General features: G+C 38.6%; 1 protein-coding gene across 8 annotated transcripts in view; it reads right to left on the bottom strand.

Moving 5' to 3' along the window:
- The window catches only part of PDE1A (phosphodiesterase 1A), a 284,858-nt gene that overhangs the window by 108,670 nt on the left and 156,151 nt on the right, over positions 1-20,037 (bottom strand). For all 8 annotated transcript variants that reach the window (XM_057303243.1, XM_026492392.4, XM_048214563.2 and 5 more), the window contains exon 3: positions 2,936-3,118. In XM_057303243.1, the coding sequence (XP_057159226.1) occupies positions 2,936-3,118 (183 nt within the window). The remainder of the gene's footprint in view (positions 1-2,935; positions 3,119-20,037) is intronic.

Below are 20,037 nucleotides of genomic sequence, written 5' to 3' on the forward strand. Positions count from 1 at the left end.
ATGAAGGTAGCATTTGATGAAGCAAGGAGGTAAAAAGGTGCCAAATCCTGCAAAACCATGATACCAAAGTCGCACTTAATACCAAGTGAATGCAAAACCGTCAGATGGTTCTAAGTTTAGGAGTGACAGGGACTAATTTATATTTTAAAACATCACTGTAAAATGACTTGTTTGGAGAGGGCAGTTGAGGAAGTGGGGGCCCAACTGGAAAGCTATTGTCATATTTCTTTTCTTTTTTTTTTTAAAGATTTTATTTATTTATTTGACAGAGAGAGAGATTGGCAGTGAGAGAGGGAACACAAGCACAGGGAGTGGGAGAGGAAGAAGCAGGCTCCCAGCAGAGGAGCCTGATGTGGGGCTCGATCCCAGAACGCCGGGATCACGCCCTGAGCCGAAGGCAGACGCTTAATGACTGAGCCACCCAGGCGCCCCATATTGTCATATTTCTGATGGCAGATGACAGAGCTGGAGACTGGGATTGAGAAGGGGAGATGGGAAAGTGAGCAGATTCGAGGTATATCTGGGTAATGAATTACCAGGACCTGAGGAGTCATGGAGTCTTGGGAGGGAAGACTTGAGAGAATACTCAGGAAGGCTTTTTAATTTTCAAAATTGAAGATGATTATCTTTGAAAATTCAAGATACAAGATACAAGAGTAATCAAAGAGATTTCCATATGTTTGTTAACATACTGATTTCTTCAAGACTGCTTGCTAGTTTAGTTCAAGAATATTTGATATTTCTACAAGCCATTAAATATTTTATGTAGCATATGAAAAAAAGAAAATTTAGCATATCAATATATTTTACAGAAATGTTAATCTTTTACTGGATGGAAATAGAAATTTACTCCCACGGTTTGCATCCTTTTTAGTTTGCCAAGTTCTACAATATTTTCTTTAAAAAGACAAAATATACATTCTTTCATCAAATCACACATATTCTTTTTTATCGTGATTCTCTCACTGACTTTCTGAGCTACAATTGAGATATTTTTAATTTGGTGTTAGTGAAAATCAATAACTGTCATACACTTTCCTAAATTGTTTTTTAAAAATTGCAATTTGGTTATAGATATTCTTTCTCTCTAGCCCTGCTTCCCTGTTGCAGACTTCTGGTCCCACCTGGCAGAATTGGGACTACTTTGTGCATCTTATAAGGGGGTGTGGGTATCACCTCACCACACTAATCAAATTGCTTATTATGAAGATTCTTTTATCAAAGCCAATTAAATATGGTTAATAAATACTCAAAATAATTTAAATAATCACTAAGTGGTTGTTATCATTGACAGTGGAGGCAGAAAACAAGTGATTTCAAGCTTTATGTGTTGTAGTTATATTTTTAAATGGCATCAAATACTTTTTTATTATTATTACGTTAGTCACCGTTCAGTACATCATTAGTTTTTGATGTAGTGTTCCACGATTCATTATTTGCATACAATACCCAGTGCTCATTGCAACACATGCCCTCCTTAATAAACCCATCACTGGGCTACCCCATCCTCCCACCCCCTCCCCTCTGAAACCCTCAGTTTGTTTCCGGGAGTCCATAGTCTCTCGTGGTTCGTCTCCCCCTCTGATTTCCCTCCCTTCAGTTTTCCCTTCCTTCCCCTAATGTCCTCTGTGCTATTGCTTATGTTCCACATATGAGTGAAACCATATGATAATTGTCTTTCTTTGCTTGACTTATTTCACTTAGCATAATCCCCTCCAGTTCCATCGATGTTGATGCAAATGGTGGGTATTCATCCTTTCTGATGGCTGAGTAATAATCCATTGTATATATGAACCACATCTTTATCCATTCATCTGTTGAAGGGCATCAAATACTTCTTGCAATGAATTCTCATTTACATTTTTAGAAACCCAAATGTATTTCCTTTAACAGAGGAAAATTAAAGTGTATAATGTTCATTAGAAATAATAACTAGAGATATCAGAAGATGAAAAATGATGTGATCTCTCTTAAATTTAAGTACATTGACAAAAAAATTCTCTCTTCCTCAATTTTATTAGTTTAAAAAATGCTTCATCTTTTTATATATAATTTAACTAGTTTTCAAAATTGTCAAATGTAACGTGTTTATTTCAAGTATTTTCTTTAGTTTTAATTCTTATATAAACTGTATTCTTAAGGGCTAAATGCATATAAAATTAGGCCACATTAACATGTATTTCACATGAGAAACTATGGTGATTTGATTTCGTGCTTCTAGGGGCCATCAAGTATTCGTTGCTTCAGTGACATAAATGTCAAAAAACTCTTCAAAAGCAGACATAATGAGATTTTCTCCCACGATGGAAAGATGCTCCTTTCACTTTAATGCAGAGAAAGGTCTGTTTGACTTTATTATGTAGTATAGAATTTGTTTTATGAAACGTTACATTTTATTCAGGTAAAATTAGTTGTGTAATATATGAATGTGCTAGGATTTTTTAAACAGTTGCTCACAAAGGTACATTTGAGGGCACTGGCCATTCAAAAGTCTTTGCTTTTAGTCTTTTCTTTTTTTAAAATATTTTATTTATTTATTTGCGAGAGAGAGCTAGAGAGAGAGAGAGTGAACCAGCAGGGGAAGGGTAGCGGGAGTGGGAGAAGCAGATTACCCACTGAGGAGGGAGCCTGATGTGGGACCCTATTCCAGGACCCTGGGATCATGACCTGAGCGGAAGGCAGACACTTAACCAACTGAGCCTCCCAGGCGCCCCAGTCTTTATGTCAGTTTGAAAGAAACAAAAATAATAAACTCAGGACAAAACATTTTTGTTTAGGCAATTTCATTACAAAGTTCTAAATTTGCTCATTCTGGGTATACTTATAATTGAAGTTTTCCTCAGTAAGTAAAATATTTGACTCATAACTTTGACATGATAAGTAATCTCCTGCTTTCCAAATTTTATTATCTTGAGATACTAACAATTTCACTTACCTTTCCACAAAAATTCCAGCTTGAACAGCATGCACAATGCTTCGAAATTTTGGTTTTTCCTCAGATTTCTTTTTCATCATCCCCATTTTCCGTGTGAAGGTGGACGCCAACCAGTCCCGTACTTCCGATGGGACCGAATCTGTCTGAATATCACTGAGCTCATCTTCGGTATCCAGCAGTCTTCTACAAAAATTTATACCGATTAAACTTTAGGAAAAAGTGAAGAAAACATTGATAACAGACATTGCAATAGGATTGAAAATACAGCAAATCACTCTCTGATCATCCCTTAATATGAGCTACTTAAAAAAAAGAAAAATGATTGGATTAACATTTGAAAAGCTCTGAATTTCTCAACTTGATTGTCTTCTGAAGGCAAGCACTAACGGACCTGAGCATTTGCAGCTTCCCAATGAACTAGTGAGATACCTGTCTGGAGATATCAATTCACAGACTATTCGAGTAATGAATAGAACTAAAATAGAGAAGAGAGTTCATCAACAGATGTGTGTTATTGAAGGAGGCAACTGGAGTGGAAAGAAAACAGGAAATAGAAGCTACTGAAGTCATCTTGTATCTACTAATCTTGCATATGTGTAATGCAGTTAGCACAGGCCGCTTGCAGAAGGCCTTGGAGTCTAACAAAGTCATTCACATGTGCTATTTCATTTGAGTGCTTTCTCTAAATTTTAGGAAAATAATACATCAAGTACTCTAAACATCTGCTATTTCATTTGAGTGCTATCTCTAAATTTTAGGAAAATAATAAAGTACTCTAAAAGGTATTCATTCTGAGATCAACATCACAGATTAAAAAGTGAAGAACAAAAGATAAATGGATGATTTTGAAAGCTCATTTTAGGTTACAGAGCCCCCGGAAGTTCAAGAGAAACACCCCAAGTTAAGTGCAGATGCCGTCTTGAGTGTGGAAATCAGGCGTGTTTAGAACTGCTGGCTGACGAAATCAACTACATGAGGGGGGAAGTGAACAGGAAGTGAAAACACTGCATTGTCCCTGTCCTCTAGAAGCTCCAGATAGACCACACTCACTGGACTGATGGGTGGAGTATCTGCCAGTAAGGCTGGTCAGCTCCAGTGATCCAGAACTTCCTAAAGGTCTGAACTGGGAAGACAGTGTGAAAGGCTCCCCACAAATGACAAATAACACACTACAGAGCGACTGAGCTTTGCCTCCGGGAAGAACACAGGCCACATCTGTCTGTCACTTGACTTTGTTATTTCCGTGTCAGTGCACCAATTTAATAGCTCAGAGCTATTTTTAGCACGCTTAATTTTGGCTTTGGGGTTCCATTCGCTTAGGCGATTCTCTTTGTACGGAGTGAAGCCCAAGGATCATAAGCTGATGGAAGGAAGCCAGAATGACAGCATGTGTTAAAGCCTCCAGAACAAGTCACACCATCTTGAGAGGGCAGGGACCAAGGAAAGGGCAAAAAAGGTAGAAAGCCCACCCACAGCACCCAATGCTACCAAAAAGAGTCTCAAAAGGTTATATGATGACCTCTATGTGCTGCTCTTTTCTAGAAACATTCAGAGCACAGTGATTTGTCAGTATTTACTTTTCATGGTATTAAATAAACACAAATGCATTTATGAAATGCCTTATGACAAAATATATACAACTTCAGTGCTGGAGTTACAAAACTACATGTACACACATGAAGATAAAAGAGCCTTACGTAATTGGAAGTTAATACTGATTAATACTTACTTTGTATCTTTTTTAACTTTCTTTTGGAACTTAATTTTGGGTGGTTTTGATTTACCCTTAATACACTGACATTGTAAGTCAAGGCAAAACATTTTTTTTTAGCATTTTGTCCATTTTAAATTGGATCGTTTAGCCCATTGCAGCAAGACACTACATTACATGGTCTGAAAATTTAGGGCTTATGCCATTTCTATTATTTCTTATCCAGTGATCAAATAAAACCACAGAACAGGACAGGTGGAATGGGAATAATTGTGGTGTAATTCTGTGATGTCACCGAGCTCCAAGAATTCTCCTGCTGCCTTGTTTTATCAGCTACTTGAAGTAGAATGACAGACACATTGTAATGGTGGTCAATTGATTCTTTGAAAATTTGATGTTGATGACTTTAAGGCTATTTGTTCTAAACTCATAAATTATCCAAGACAGATAATCAACAAAATCAACATATGGAAATGAGATGTCAAATACGGATATGAGACTTAGGAGTCTGGTAATATGGTAATTCTTAATCATGATGCATGATGTCATTTATTAAGAAGGAACGAACATATAATCTTGGAGAAAGAGTAATGTGAATTCATTTGTGGATACAGGAATAAAGGAGGAGTATGTAAAGAGGAAAGCATGAGATATACTATCCTATAACTAAAAGTAAATTTTGAAAAAGCAACAAATACCTCTTCAATGGTTAATTTTATATGTTAACCATGGTTAGGGTATGGTGCCCATTATTTGGTCAAACATCAGTCTATATGTTGCTGTCAAGGTGTTTTTTAAATGTGATTATTATGATTGACATTTAAATCAGTAGACTTTGAGTAAAGCAGATTACCTTCCATAATATGAGTGGGCTTCATCCAATTAATTAAAGGCCTTAAGAGGGAAAGCAGAGATTCCCTTAAGAGGAAGGAATTCTGCCTTCAGACTGCTTTCAGACTAAAGATTGTTAACATTTACACCTGTCAGAATTTCTAGACAGGTCAGCCTCTTCTGAAAATTTTCACCTTACCAGCCCTCAACATCACATGAACCAATTCCTTAAAATTAATTTCAATCTTTCTTTCATTTTCTCTAATAATATAAAGGCTAAGGAGATATATATAAACATATATAGGCTAAGAGGCTAAGGAGATATATATAGAGAGAGAGAGATAGAGAGGCTAAGAAAGAATATTTCTATCATTCGTGAGCACCATGTTGTAACTACCAGCATGGATTATAAATCCAATAGATGACAAAGGCACAACTCAGCATTATATTAATATTCACTTAATAGAGCACATCAGTTGTACTTCTGGTTTTGAAATATAAAAATCATTTGCAAGGAACTAAAACGCCTTTTTAGCTATTATAGATCTAAACACCAAACTGTCTTTTCATGTATTAATATCTCTTTTTTTAATTGCTGAATCATAATCTATGATTATGGATATACTAGTTTGTTTATACATTCAACCATGGTCATCTTGGTTGCTTCCAAGTTCTGACAATTACAAAAAAGCTATTACAAGTAGTTGTATGCAGACTTTTCCAGTTCATTTCAGTAAATACCAAGGACCACGATAGTTGGATTGTTTATATGGTAAGAGTGTGGTTCGCTTTTTAAAGAAACTTCCAAACTCTCTCCCAAGGTGGCTGTACCATTCTGCATTTGTACCAGCAATGAATGGGAAAGAGGCCAAGCCACCATCATCTCTCTCCTGGCCTACTGCAGCAGCCTCCTACTGGTCTCTCAGTTCTTGTCCTGACCCACCTCAGTCTTTTTCTTCTGCAGCCAGAATGCCTTTTTTAAAGTATAAGTCAGACTTCATCAATGCCTAATCCATAAAGTCCTACTTAGCTCATCACAAATGCTGTCTCTACCTTTATCTCTTAACTAGTTTCCCACAATGCATTTTGTTCTAGCAACACTGACCTCCTTGCTGTGCTCAACCCTGCCAGGCTTGCTTCTGCTTCATCGTCTTTGCACTTGCTGTTTGCTTTGCTTAGACTCTCTTACCATATTTGAGGGGATCATTTTCTCACTGTATTCAGGTAAAGAGGGCTTCCCTGACCCCCCCCCCCCACTAAACTAATAATCACCTCTATTCTGTTTGTTCTACTATCAACTTCTTAGCACTTACCATTACTTGATATCATGTTGTATGTTTACTGGTTTGTTTATTCATTTTATGTTTCATCCACTAAACTGTAAAGACCTTGAGAGCAGAGAGTTGGTCTGTTTTTGAGCATTATTGTATCACCAGCACCTATAACAGTTCATGGCACAGAGCAGGAGATGAACAAGTATCTACTGAATGTCTAGAAAACATCCAGAGATATTTACACTAAACTATTACAATGATTACTTTTGAGGAGTAGAGTGAGGATGGAGATGGTAGAAGAAATTTTAGTCTTTAGATTCCTATAGTATTTGATTGCTAATCAGCAGCAGCATCCTGGGAGTGAATTCATTATTGTCAGTCATCACCTTCGTTGCCTTTAGGATAATTTACATTTGAATCAACCCTTTACAATTTTTGAAGCAAATTAATGCGGTAACAAGTATATTTGCTGTAGAAAAGACATTAAACATTTTTTATGGCATTTTGAATTATAGGTACAGTAAAAAGAAATTTTTAAAATTGTATACACTGTTCGCATGCCTTTAGCCCAGGAAGTCAGTATTTCTGTTAAATACTAACTCTTTCATACTCATTTCTCAAGTATAGTAAGATGTTCCTAAGGAAGTTATATATAAGTTGTAGCAGATTCATTAAGATAGTTATTCCAGTTTGGAGAAAAGAAACTTGAAAGATATGTGAATAAAAACTAAATATAAACAAATTTTTAAAAAACCAACATGCCTAATGGCACATATTTCTCCCCACTCCTCTCCATCTCTCTCTTCTCCTTTTTGTTTTCCCTTTCCCTGGCACCTGCCTTGTACTCTGTCTTCCTGCCTCTGAGCACCACAAGGACTCTTCAGGTTTCATTGGCTCATGCTAGATAGAACAGAAGCAGAACTATAGTATAATATGGAATAGTAATCCTGGGCTTTTGCTAGAGAATTACCATAAACAGTGCCTATACATCTATTTGAGCCATGTGAAAATATCTGAATATTTGCATAAGATTATGCCACAGGGAAACCATGTAAGACTACATTGTGCCCTCATTTCATTTTTGAAATAAATTTGTGCAAGTAGGTTGATAAAATGGGATCCCGAGTACTGTAATTAATTTTGCTTTCAAAATATCCAAGAGCTCAATTACCCTTCATCCTAATGTTATATGGCAGAGTAAGCATAATTGTTTACATCATGAGCGCTCTTAAAAAATAAAGACTTTGTGTTTAAGAATCTTACAACATAAAAGCATAGTCATCGGTGTAGTTTCCTTAGGAATTCTCAAAATGCACTCTACAGAAAACAAATGATAAGGAGTATATGTGTAAAATGTTATCACTGTTGACCTCTGATAAATGTCTCCTCTGTTTGATATAGGTTTTTTTGTTTTGTTTTGTTTTGTCTTTTTAGTCCTAAGAGGTCAATAAAGCAGAAAGTTAAGGGTCCCTAAACATGAGCTATGGATAGATGGGGGGCCGGGGAGCTGTGAAAACTGACCCTCTGTCCAATCAGTGCTCAACTGATCCTTGGAAGCTATTTATACCCCAAATTTTCTCTTGAAATCAGATGACACAACTCCCAAAGGGCTTATATTTTGAACTAGAAAATTTTCAGAGGAAGGGAATAAAGAAGGAGGCGGCCACGGAAGGAGAGGTCATGAGATTTTGACTTTTACAATTATATCAGTGAAAATATTTCTGTCTACAGTGGACTCTTGGAAAATGGTTACACCAGTGTACCCACACAGTTATTTCCAGGCAATTGGTGCCCACATTTACACCTACTGAGTGTTAAGATTCAAGTGCTGGACGTAATTAGAAACTGGCTTCTTAGGTTTGAAATTTTCTTTTTCCTGCTTTACTCTTCTTATAAAGGACACATTTCAATAAGCCACTAAATCATTCAGTTCTGCCCCTAATATTTGCTGGGCCCAGGGCAGGAGCACATTTCTCCCAAATACCATATAATTAAATATTTTAAAGTTATATATGAAATGAATGAGTTATTAAACGTGGTCTATCCTCCTACCTTTTAATAAGTTTCATAAAAGCCTGGCGAGTTGAGTTTGACTTGAGAATTCTCAGCTCCTTGCATGACAAGTGGGCCAGCTGGCCGTGGCTGTCCCTGTGCACCTACCTAACCTCCTGCCCAGGCCTTACTGTGTAAGCAGGAGGACACTGCAGCTTCCCTCATCACTCTCATCAACCTGCCCAGCTTTGAAAGCAGCTGCTTCTTGACCATTCTTTAGAGGTGGAGAGGTATATACATCAATAGTGTTGCGGCCCCCTCAGGAGGAAAGACCTAAGGAAGAAGCCATTAAGACTTAGGAGATAGACTAAGGGACCTTTGGGCAGACAATTCTGGGGTCTCAGTGTCCAGAATATGGGAGAGGAACACAATGGGCAGGGTAGGGAATTCTATAGTCCAGTACCTAGATGAGGGAGAGGGGCATGTGTTTCAAGTTGTTCTTGGCTTGAAGACTAATCACCCCATGGAGAGGGGCACACCAAAAATAGCTATCATTGAGCACTCTAAAACGAGGGGCAGCATCCAGGGAAGCAGTTATACTGGCCCTGGGCTAAGGATGGTACTGAACTCATACGTGGTAGAAATCTTTCAAGTGAGCCCTCCAAGGATGGCTAGGGGAATTAAGAGAAGTTGATTGTTTTGTTGTATGGATATTTTTGGGGTGTAAGTGGTTCCCACATAGGCAAATCCATTAGTGTTATTTCTTCGATTTGCGCATGTCTGTGCTCTGAGCTGACTGCAGTCCCCCACCAAAAAAACCAAAACCAAAACCAAATCAAAACCCTAAGAGCAATACTAAAGCTTCACTCAGACCTCAGTTATCTGAGGATAGATGGAGATGCTAATGCTGCTAACTTTTTCACTTATTATGAATCAGGCCAGGATCCGTGCTTTACCTTATTTAATCCTCACAATACTACCATGAGGAAAATACAATTATTAGCAGTACCCTTATTCTACTGATACAGGCACCTTCAGTGATTTGCTCCAAGTCACAAAACCAGGAGTGGCCATGCTACTTTTGAACCCCAGTCTGATCTCAGAGTTTGAGTTTTTAACTGCTCACCTAATCCTTTACCTCAAATGCATGTTTTCTTACTAAGTACCCAGACTACCTTCACATTCAGGCAATACTGAGTAATCATTATTTTCTATCCCATTTCTACCTTGAAATTCAAGGTTAAAAATAAGTGATCTTAAAAAAAAAATCTTAAGGGAATTTGGCCCACCAGGGACTCTTTGGTTGGAGGAGGAAGCTCAAGTATATTTTTCAAGACTGGTACGTTGAATCGTTCTCTCATAGAGAAATATATCTGGATGGTAGTAGAATTTTAGGGTACTTTGAAGTACAATAAATTAAATGTCAGGATGAGAAAAGATGATACCTTCGAAATGCCATGTTGACTTATCCGTAACCTGCTTCCCAAGTGTGAAATACACTTGAATTAATTCTTTCAGCCTACCACCCAAGCACATTTATTTATTTGTTTGTTTATTTATTTATTCCTTGTCTTGCTCCAAAAAGGATTTAAGATGTCAGGCTCACAAATTAATTTCAACAGTTTTTGTTATTATTATTGTTGTTGTTGTTGTAAGCAGTTTTCTTTCTTTTTTCTATGTGATAACTTTGTTCTTTTGGTTTTATTAGTCTTTTTTTCTTCTTTTTTTGAACTGTGAAAAATGACAATTACATTTGAATGACTATTAAGACTGCACATTTGCTGGGGAGAAGTTTGGGGAGACAAGTTAGTTATGCTGACCTTAGCTTAATTCTCAAGAGGCAAATCTTGGCTAAAACAAGACCACCTAAGGAGAACGCTAAAGTTAGATGCTGTTTTCTTCAAGTTAGGGGCTAAGGAGGGCTCTATGCCTCCTCCGTACCCACCCAAGGAAGCAGACGGCTGGGCAGAGGAGGTTCCGTCCCGTAGGACAGACAGAAGAAGCCAGGGTAATGTTGCAGGAGGAGTCTGAGAAGGAGTCAAGTTCCTCGGACAGTTGGGATTAGGCTTGTATTTCTGGAGTCAGTTGGGAGATGGAAATGGAGGGAATGGATGAAGCAGAAAACTGCCCTAGGCCTGCTTGATGAGTCTTGGCTTCCCACCAGAAAGTGCTCTTAGCTCAAAAATATCTTTGAAAACATGCCATTAGGCACAAAGCTTCACATTCCATTAATTACCAAATTTTTTGATTAATAAGCATCCTGTGTGGTTAGGAGAACTGCCTCTGGAGTCAAACTTCTGGCTTCATCGCCATTTTGCCGTGTGGTCTTGGGGAATGTGCTTCATCCTACCTGAGTCTCAGTTTCTGTGTCAATGAAAGAGAAATGATAATTGTATCCCTAGTGGTGGGGCTGTGAGGATGGAATGGCTAAATACACAGAAAGCACTTAGAAAAGTGTCTGTCACAAAGAAAATCCTCAAAGAAGCCCAGTTACTTACACATCTGCATGAGTTAGTCTCAGCAGATTTCTATTTCTGACATGAAGGAAAAGGAGGGTGTCCTCTCATAGGGATGGAAGTGTTTGAGACATCTTATGGGAGGAAGTTGGTCAAAGTGACGTTGGAGAGCCAAAGAATGATGTAAAGAGTCTAAGGATCATAAAGAAGTAGTGGGAGGAATCTCCAAAAATAACTTTTACCTACTTAAAAAATTTACCTAGTAAAATAGGCAAATTTGTAAAGACAAAAAATAGAACAGAGGTTTTTAGGGGCTCAGATGAGGAAGAGAATGGGAGTTATTGTCTAATGGGTACAGAGTTAATTTTGGGATGATGATTTTCATCATCCATTAGTTCTGGAAGTAGAGAGTGGAGATGGTAATGCAACATTGTAAATGTACTTAATTCCACTGAATTGTACCGTTAAAATGGTAGCTTTTATGTTATGAACATTTTATCACAACACAACAGTATCTACCCAGTATTGGGCTTCCTGCCCCATTTTCCAGGGACTAGGTATGTTACCTTTTCTAATCAGAGAAGTGAGACATAAGAGAAGGGTATTCTGTTCTTCATCTAACCGTGCATCTTTCTTGGGATTACTAAGAATGCTAGGGTGGAGGAAAAGGGTGGCCTGCAGGCCAGAAATGAAGCCTAATGGCCTATAGTTTCACAGATCTGGGAGAAGTGACCACACCGCAAATCAAAGGACAGGCCTGCCTCCCCTGTGCCCAAGTCTTCTTGCTCTGAGGCACTGCTCATCTCTAGTCCAGCACCTCTTACTGCTCCTGTTTGAGGATGGTACTTCCTGGTTGAAGGAGGCATTTCAGCATAAGATTCTCTCATACACCATGTGGGATAATATTTGGTCTACACTCATTAATAAGACCTTAGAATTCAAACCATTACATTTCTAACATTCTATCTCCCTTTTTTGTAGCCTCGTTGCGACATCCTCTAGTGCAGGAGTTCTCAAAGTGTGGTTCCTAGCCCAGCAGAATCGGCAGCAAATGGGAACTTCAAGGCTCTGCGCCAGACCTATTAAATGAGAAACTTTGGGGGGTGGAGCCCATCACTCTGCTTTAACAAGCCCTCCAGGTGACTCTCATGAATGCTGAAGTTTGAGAACTGCTCTCATCCATTCCTGGCTTGCCAATTAACCGAATATCTCTGCCAAGAAAACAAAATTCAATTGTATTCCGTTACATGGGCTTAGCAGCACTGCTTATTTCCATAGGCCCATTATTTCACTGTCAGAGATGAAGAGTGTTGGTGAACTGTCAGGGAGATACTGGGAGGAGAATCTCCATAAAGGTATCTTAATTAATGAATATTTTATATTGATGTTACAAATGAGAGTTATCTGTATATGACTTAATTGCAAAATAGAAAAGTGGGTTTCTCAGCTAAGTAGGGGTGGAACATGGATACTTAGAAGAGCAGCAACATATCTGGAGGACAGGAGTGTGAGGGAAGACAAAGAATATATTTCTTCCTAAACCTGTGAGGCCAAAATATGACAAGAATGACAAGAGGGTATGAACAACAGCCAAACAGAATAGCAAAATAATTATCATTGTATATAGATTGTCCTTTATAAATACTTGTTGAATAAATGAATAGATGTATAAAAACATAGGCAGAGAATCTCTAGTCTTAGTGGTTGTTAAAGTCATTTTTTGTTTGTTTTGACGTATGTGTTATATATGTTAACATTTTCAGTCAGGCCCTGCGTCATGTGTGAAAAGATGATATCCCAAAATATTTTTAAAAATATTTGCTGTTACCCTGTGGCCCTTTGTCCATATAGTCAGCCATGATTTCATTCACTGACTCAAGTTATACGTGAAACACAATTACCTAAAGGGAGAAAACACCTGTTCCTGGACTTCGCTTTTCAAAATCCAGGTCCTGTGGAAGGAGAAAATGCCCAGGCAAAGACAACGGAAGAATACAAGAGTCAGAGCAGAGTTTCCATTCCTAGGACTGTGCACAGACACCCCTTGGTTAAACAAGAGGAGTTGGAAAGGAAGACAGAAGGGATCTCGAGAAAGGACACTGAATCCTGCCTGATCTTCTCCAAACTAAGAAAAACCCTAAGGAGAGAGACAACACACCCCAAATAAATTCCCAGGACCCTGCAACAGAAGAGACCTGGATGCCCCACCTTCAGTCCCCACTTTTGAGTGGAATGGGAAGACAGCAAGATCACAGTGCAGAGCTGGTTGGTGTGTCAAGACAGACAGCCTCAAAGATGATGGTGACTCAGACCAGACTGGCGGAGATGGAGATGAGAGAAAAGTGAGGGATCAGTAGACAGAGGCAAGATATGCTTTGGAGGTAGGGTTGCTGATGAAATATGGTAAAGAATGAGGAAATACCCTGTATTTAATGAGAAGAGTCTTGAGTATCTGACTTTCTAGTACTTGATACTTGCCCAAGGACCACCTATTGTTGTTTAGCTATATCATGGAATCAATAGGTTTTGTGGGTTACCTTGGAAACTGAATCAACCTATTACCTTGTTTTACAGGACAATAAAATGTGAATTCTAAGTAGCTAACTTAGAAATCAACTTTTGTGTTAGGACTTCTTATTATGGTAAGATGACTCCCTAGATGGATTAGAGATTAAGAATTTGAGCTTTGAAACAAGGCAGACCTATGTGGCTGTTAGGATGCTCTCAACAGCATGCCCTAACCTCAAGTGGCTTAAATAAGAGGGAGATTTACTGTTTTCCTTAAGAAGAAAACTAAAGGTAGGTTGATTCCATGAAGGGCTTTTTAAAATCAGCAGGTCAATAGCATCAAGGGCTCAGGTTTCTTCCATCTTTCTATACTGCCACCTTTAGTGTTAGATTTAGCTTTATGCTTATGGCAAGTGTATCAGTTTCATGCATCATACTCAGATATGGCAAAACCCAGATGCACAGGACTCCCATTTTATGGAGAGGAAAGCTTTTGTGCACACCCTCATCAGTCTTCCTTTTATATTCCATTGGCCAGAATTGCATCATGCATCCATATATAAACTCATTGGTTAGTGAATCGGTTAGTGAATCGGAGGCTAATTACTGGTTTAAATCAATTAGGATTTCACTCACTGTGACCCTGGGCCTGGGATTGGTCTTCCCTGAATCACTTTTTTGAATCACATCTTTGCAGAGGAGAGTGAATAATTGAAAAAAAAAAGGGGGGGGGTGTTCTGTTGGCAAGGGAGAAGAGAAGAGTTAATGCTGGTATTTAAGTTTGAACTCATCTCTGACACTTAATAATTATATAATCCTTAGCAAGTCCATTTAGCTTCTTTATGCCTCAAATTTCTTAACTTTATGGTGGAAATAATATAAATATCTAATTCATAGGACTTTTTGAGAATTATATACAATTATATATGCAAGATGCATAATACATTCCCTTGGGTATAGTAAATTGTCAATCTTAATTGTTATTAATATCATTATTAGGAAAGAATAATATTTAAATTCATACTTTTCTTCTTTTTTAAAGATTTTATTTATTTATCTATTTATTTATTTATTTATTTATTTATTTATTTATTTGGGAGAGAAAGAGCACAAGTGAGAGTGGAGGGGCGGAGGGAGAGGGAGAAGCAGACTCCCCACTGAGCAGGGAGCCTGATGTGGGGCTTGATCCCAGGGCCCGGAGATCATGACCTGAGCCGAAGGCAGATGTTTAACCAACTGAGCCACCCAGGTGCTCCTATATTTATACTCTTTCAAATCTAGTAAATATTCATTTATATTTTTCTGACTCCAAATTTCACAAACAGTAAGATCTTATATAATGCATGGAGCTTTTTCTTGTTAGTCATCTGTCAAAAGATCTGGTCAGATTTTTTTTTTCCCTTTTCACTAGTGAGGCTGTTTTTGAAAGTTTGTAGAAAGTAACATACCACAGATGGACGGAAAATATGAAAATCAACCGAAATGTACTGCCACTTTTTCTAAGCCTGGTTTTCACACTCCGTCCACAGGGTGAGAACAGCCTACAAACACAGCACTCCAAACAACCACCCCTCCCTACAACTCACACCATAAAAATGGAGTTCATAAAAATCAGAATTTGCTTTTTAGTGATTCACTGAGCTCCAACAGTGTCTTAGCACATACTCTTCAGATTGATTTCGTCTAGGACTCCTCCAAATAAAAGCAATCTAAGATATACAAGAGCCCATATCTATAAGTGCTCCCTCACTAAGCCAAGGATAAGCAGCTCCGTCTTGTCACCCTGCTGGTGACGAGGGAGGGTTAGGCAGGAGCAGGTCTTCACAAGGGACTTTGCAACCATGGATAAAACCACAGAATTCCAGAACAGAAATGGGCTGGAGACTTTATCTTCCAAACTGGAGGAGATATTGCTAAGTGAAATAAGTCAAGCAGAGAAAGACAATTATCATATGGTTTCTCTCATCTATGGAACATAAGTAGGAAGATCAGTAGGAGAAGAAAGGGATAAAGAAAGGGTGAGTAATCAGGGGGAATGAAGCATGAGAGACTATGGACTCTGAGAAACAAACTGAGGGCTTCAGAGGGGAGGGGGATGGGGGAATGGGATAGGCTGGTGATGGGTAGTAAGGAGGGCACGTATTGCATGGTGCACTGGGTGTTATACGCAACTAATGAATCATGGAACTTTACATCAAAAACCAGGGATGTACTGTATGGTGAATAACATAATATAATACAAATATTATTATGAAAAAAACAAACAAACAAAACAAAAACCAGGGATGTACTGTATGGTAACTAACATAATATAATAAAAATATTATTATAAAAAAAATCAATGACTAGGGAAAAATGAAATTAAAAACTCTTGCTTGGAGGCTTATCCTTAGTAGGAGCAAAGCCTGGATAGGAGTTGCTTAACATCCCACACAAATCCTGATCCAGGTCCCCTGTATGTGGTACTAACCTAAACATGTTAATTTTTACTCTATAGAAGACAAAGTTGTTATTTAGCAAAGTACGCTCCTCCATTCTCAATTCTTTGGCATGTGATTTAAATAAAATTGATCTCTTACCTGCCTCATGAGATGTTTGACCACCGCACTTAAATATCCAACTCCCCTGCACATACTGTTTGAAGGATACACATATTACCTGACTAGAATCAATGAAACATAAAGGTTATGTTTGTTGGAGCCTCTGGGAAGGAAAGCCTTTCTCATTCCTGCTGGATTTGAAGGTGTGAGAATATAACTCTTGAAAATACTATCATCATCTTGCTACCAAAGGATCAAAAGGAGGCCATTACAGAGTGAGTGAAACAGAGGTGGGTCCCTGGACATCATTTTTGCCCAGAGTCACCTACGTTTATAGTCAGCACTGGCCATCAATGTTTTGGCAGTGAGAGTTTCTTGAAGGTGGTTTGGTTGGGCTTCCTGTCACTTGTAGTTAAAATAGTCACGAAAGGTGTTCATTAGTCCTGCTCTTCTTTCTCCCTTCTTGCCTGTGCTGGCTCTAAACGTCCACGGAGTACATATGAGTCAGTGCCGTCATCATGTGCAGGTTGTAGTGACTAATCACAAAAGGATTACTCTTTACTGTCACATTGAACCCATAGTTTTATAGCCCATGGTCTATATTGGCCATAATTAGTGTAGTGTTCTTAACCACACTGAACAACTGAGTTTAAAATAAATAGTAACTGGGTGCCTCAGTGGCTCAGTTGGTTAAGTGTCTGCCTTCAGCTGGGGTCATGATCCCAGGGTCCTGGGATTGAGTCCTGCATTGGGCTCCCTGCTCAGTGGGGAATCTGCTTCTCCCTCTCCCTCTGCCACTTGCCCTGCTTGTGCTCTCTCTCTCTCTCTCTCTCTCAAATAAATAAATAAAATCCTTAAAAGAATCAATAGTAACTAACATTTCTGATTTTGCAATGCTACTTACATTTTGCTTATTTGAAGGGCTAGCTGTGCACTAGTTAGCTCCATCTTTATATATTCCACTTATGCTTGGCTATTTGTCTCTTTTCCTAGGTACCTTCCTAAGGATAACCTCTCACCTAATCCTTCTTTTTTTTTTTTTTAAGATTTTATTTATTCATTTGACAGAGATAGAGACAGTGAGCGAGAGAGGGAACACAAGCAGGGGGAGTGGGAGAGGAAGAAGCAGGCTCCTAGCGGAGGAGCCTGATGTGGGGCTCGATCCCAGGACTCCGGGATCACGCCCTGAGCTGAAGGCAGACGCTTAACAACTGAGCCACCCAGGCGCCCCTCACCTAATCTTTCTATAAATATTATTTCTCTTTAACCCAAATATCTTTTTTACTCTTTGTCTCCAGGCTAATGGAAGCCTTCTATTCTATAAAAAGTATGAAACAAACAAGTAAATGTCTTTACTAATATATTGTTCTATTTCAGCTTTTTCCTACACTAGGAAATTCTTGAAAAATAATCCAATTTCTTCTTGAGCTGTTCCACATTAATTCTTCAGATGAGTGTAATCTGGTCAGCTTTTCTACTGAAACTTCACTCAGAGGCACCAGGGATCTCCTAACTGCATCCAGTAGTTCTCCCCAGGGCATTTGATTTACCCTTTTCAGTAACCCAGCTCTCCCCTGAATTTTGGTGCTTCCTTCAGATATGCCTCCTGCTTCTATGTCTAGTCTTTCTATGTCTCCTCTCTGGTAGCTCCATGCCTAACTTTCAATGCTGGTCTTTCCCATATCTGTCCTTGACTACCTTACCACTCCGCATCTCTATCTGACATTTCATCCTGTTCCCTGACTTCGGTTAGTAGGGTTGCATGGTGACCCATATTGAGATGGAACTCCAAGAGTGTTTGAAAGCTTAATGGTTAGAGGTGAGTAAAATACACATTTGGAAAATCAAAAAATATATATATTTTTTTCCTACAGAGGCTTTATTTTATCTTCAGAGAAAGACTGCTCTTCTGTTCTATGAAAAATCTTTTTAATAGGTCCATTGCCTACACAAAAGTAAGGTGAAGGCCCTACTCTGGCGTATAGAAGATTGAGACAATGTGCCTGCAAGGTCGAAACGTCTCTGAACAGTAATGTACATAGTTGTCCTCATTGGGAACACAGCTGCATCCCTGCAGATTCAATGTCCTTTAGAAAAAAAATGACATTTTTCCCCTAAATATAGATTTAGACTGCATAGTCTTTGAACATAGTTGTTGATCCTTGAAATGAATGCACAACTTGACATTAATTTTGATAGCCCCCTTCCTTTCTCCTGGCCTTGGAGCTTGAGGTCCTGAACTCAGGATAGGAAAATATGTTGAAAGGCACTCTCATAGGTGATGATAAGCTGGCTTCTGGAAGATGGGCTTAGACTTTAGAGGATGCAGATAAACACCTGGTAGGGGACCTCTACGGAAGGGGTTGTGTTGTGGGTTCAGAGAGCATCCATCAGGAAGTTCGTACAGGAGTTACAGCTGAGTCTAGCATCAGTTTGGGGAACTGGAAGAAGGTATTGAGCTCATGCTTGGAAATAGTACCCACCTTTGGATTGCTGGGTTTGAGGGGAAAATAGGTGACCTGCAGAGGAACAATTCAGCAGTTTGAAGCCAGAGAACTGGCTGCAGAGGAAAGCAACAGCCAGGGAAGATGGCTAAAATAAGTAAACACTCACTGAGCATTCTCAAAAACTTTAGGATGAGGAACACATTGAAATAGCAAAGGAATTCCAATTATTGAAATAAAAATAAAGCATAAAAAAAATCTGAGACCCCTGTGTTACAATCCCCAAATTTCACATCTCTGACACTGTTATTCCTGAACTCTAATGCTCATATATCTAGCATGTTCCAGACACTTAAAAAAAAAATTAAGTCCTTTGTTAGAAGCCATGCATTTAAGAATGAGCATGGGGAGCTTTGCCAGAGAACAAAACTCATTAACTTCAAGGAATACCTCCAAGTCCAATCCTATCTAGTTTAGAATCTTAACTCTGTACAATCCTTACTCCCTCTTACTCCCTCTGATTATGACTGAGTGCAGCTCTTTAGTGTTTCCTCCTGTAATCTGTCAGTGTGCTTGGGTTTCTCTCTCTAACTCAAAACCTCCCTGTTTCTTGATTGCAGCATTTATCCTTGTGCCTAGGTTTGTCCTCACAGCTCTTGAGCCTGTTTTGGACACCAGCTGTGTGCACAACTGTACTCCTGATTCTGCTCACCAGTGTGCCTGATATTCACTTCAGGTACTCAGTAACGATTTTTTTCATGAGTGAATATTTGTTGGTAAGTCCCTGTACTCGATGATTTCAAGGGGTTTAGACTCTAAGGTGCTCCAAACTTTACTCAATTTCTACCAGAACAACTTCTGAAAATCCTGACCGACATAACTGCATTCTTGCTCAAATTAGTCTATCACAAAATGAAGGACCCTTAGACTCAGTAAGACACAGAAGTCAACTGAGAATGTTTATCAAAATGTGTATACTATTAAGATTCCTTTCCATCAGTTTGGACTTTGCTTTCAATTCCAGGTAACTATAGCCCACCAGTCTTCTTTTTTTTTTTTCAGGATCAAAAACTTCATTCAGGAAATTATTTGATTCACTTGGAAGTATAAGTTATATATTTTAATATGATATTTATCCTAGAGGCATCTGCATTTTTATTAGTAAGACAAAAGTAGTGGTTATTATTTAACTTTTACTTTGTCATTTAATCCTCAGATCAAGCCAATTAGGCCAGCATTGTCATTATTCTTATTTTACAGTTGATAAAGCTAGGAAATAGAGAAGTTAAGTAATTTGCTTAAAGAAAGGAAGCATTGAGTGGAGAACTTTGAAAAACCATTCTTTC

Source organism: Ursus arctos, unplaced genomic scaffold (genome assembly GCF_023065955.2).
Source record: "Ursus arctos isolate Adak ecotype North America unplaced genomic scaffold, UrsArc2.0 scaffold_1, whole genome shotgun sequence".
Classification (NCBI taxonomy): domain Eukaryota; kingdom Metazoa; phylum Chordata; class Mammalia; order Carnivora; family Ursidae; genus Ursus; species Ursus arctos.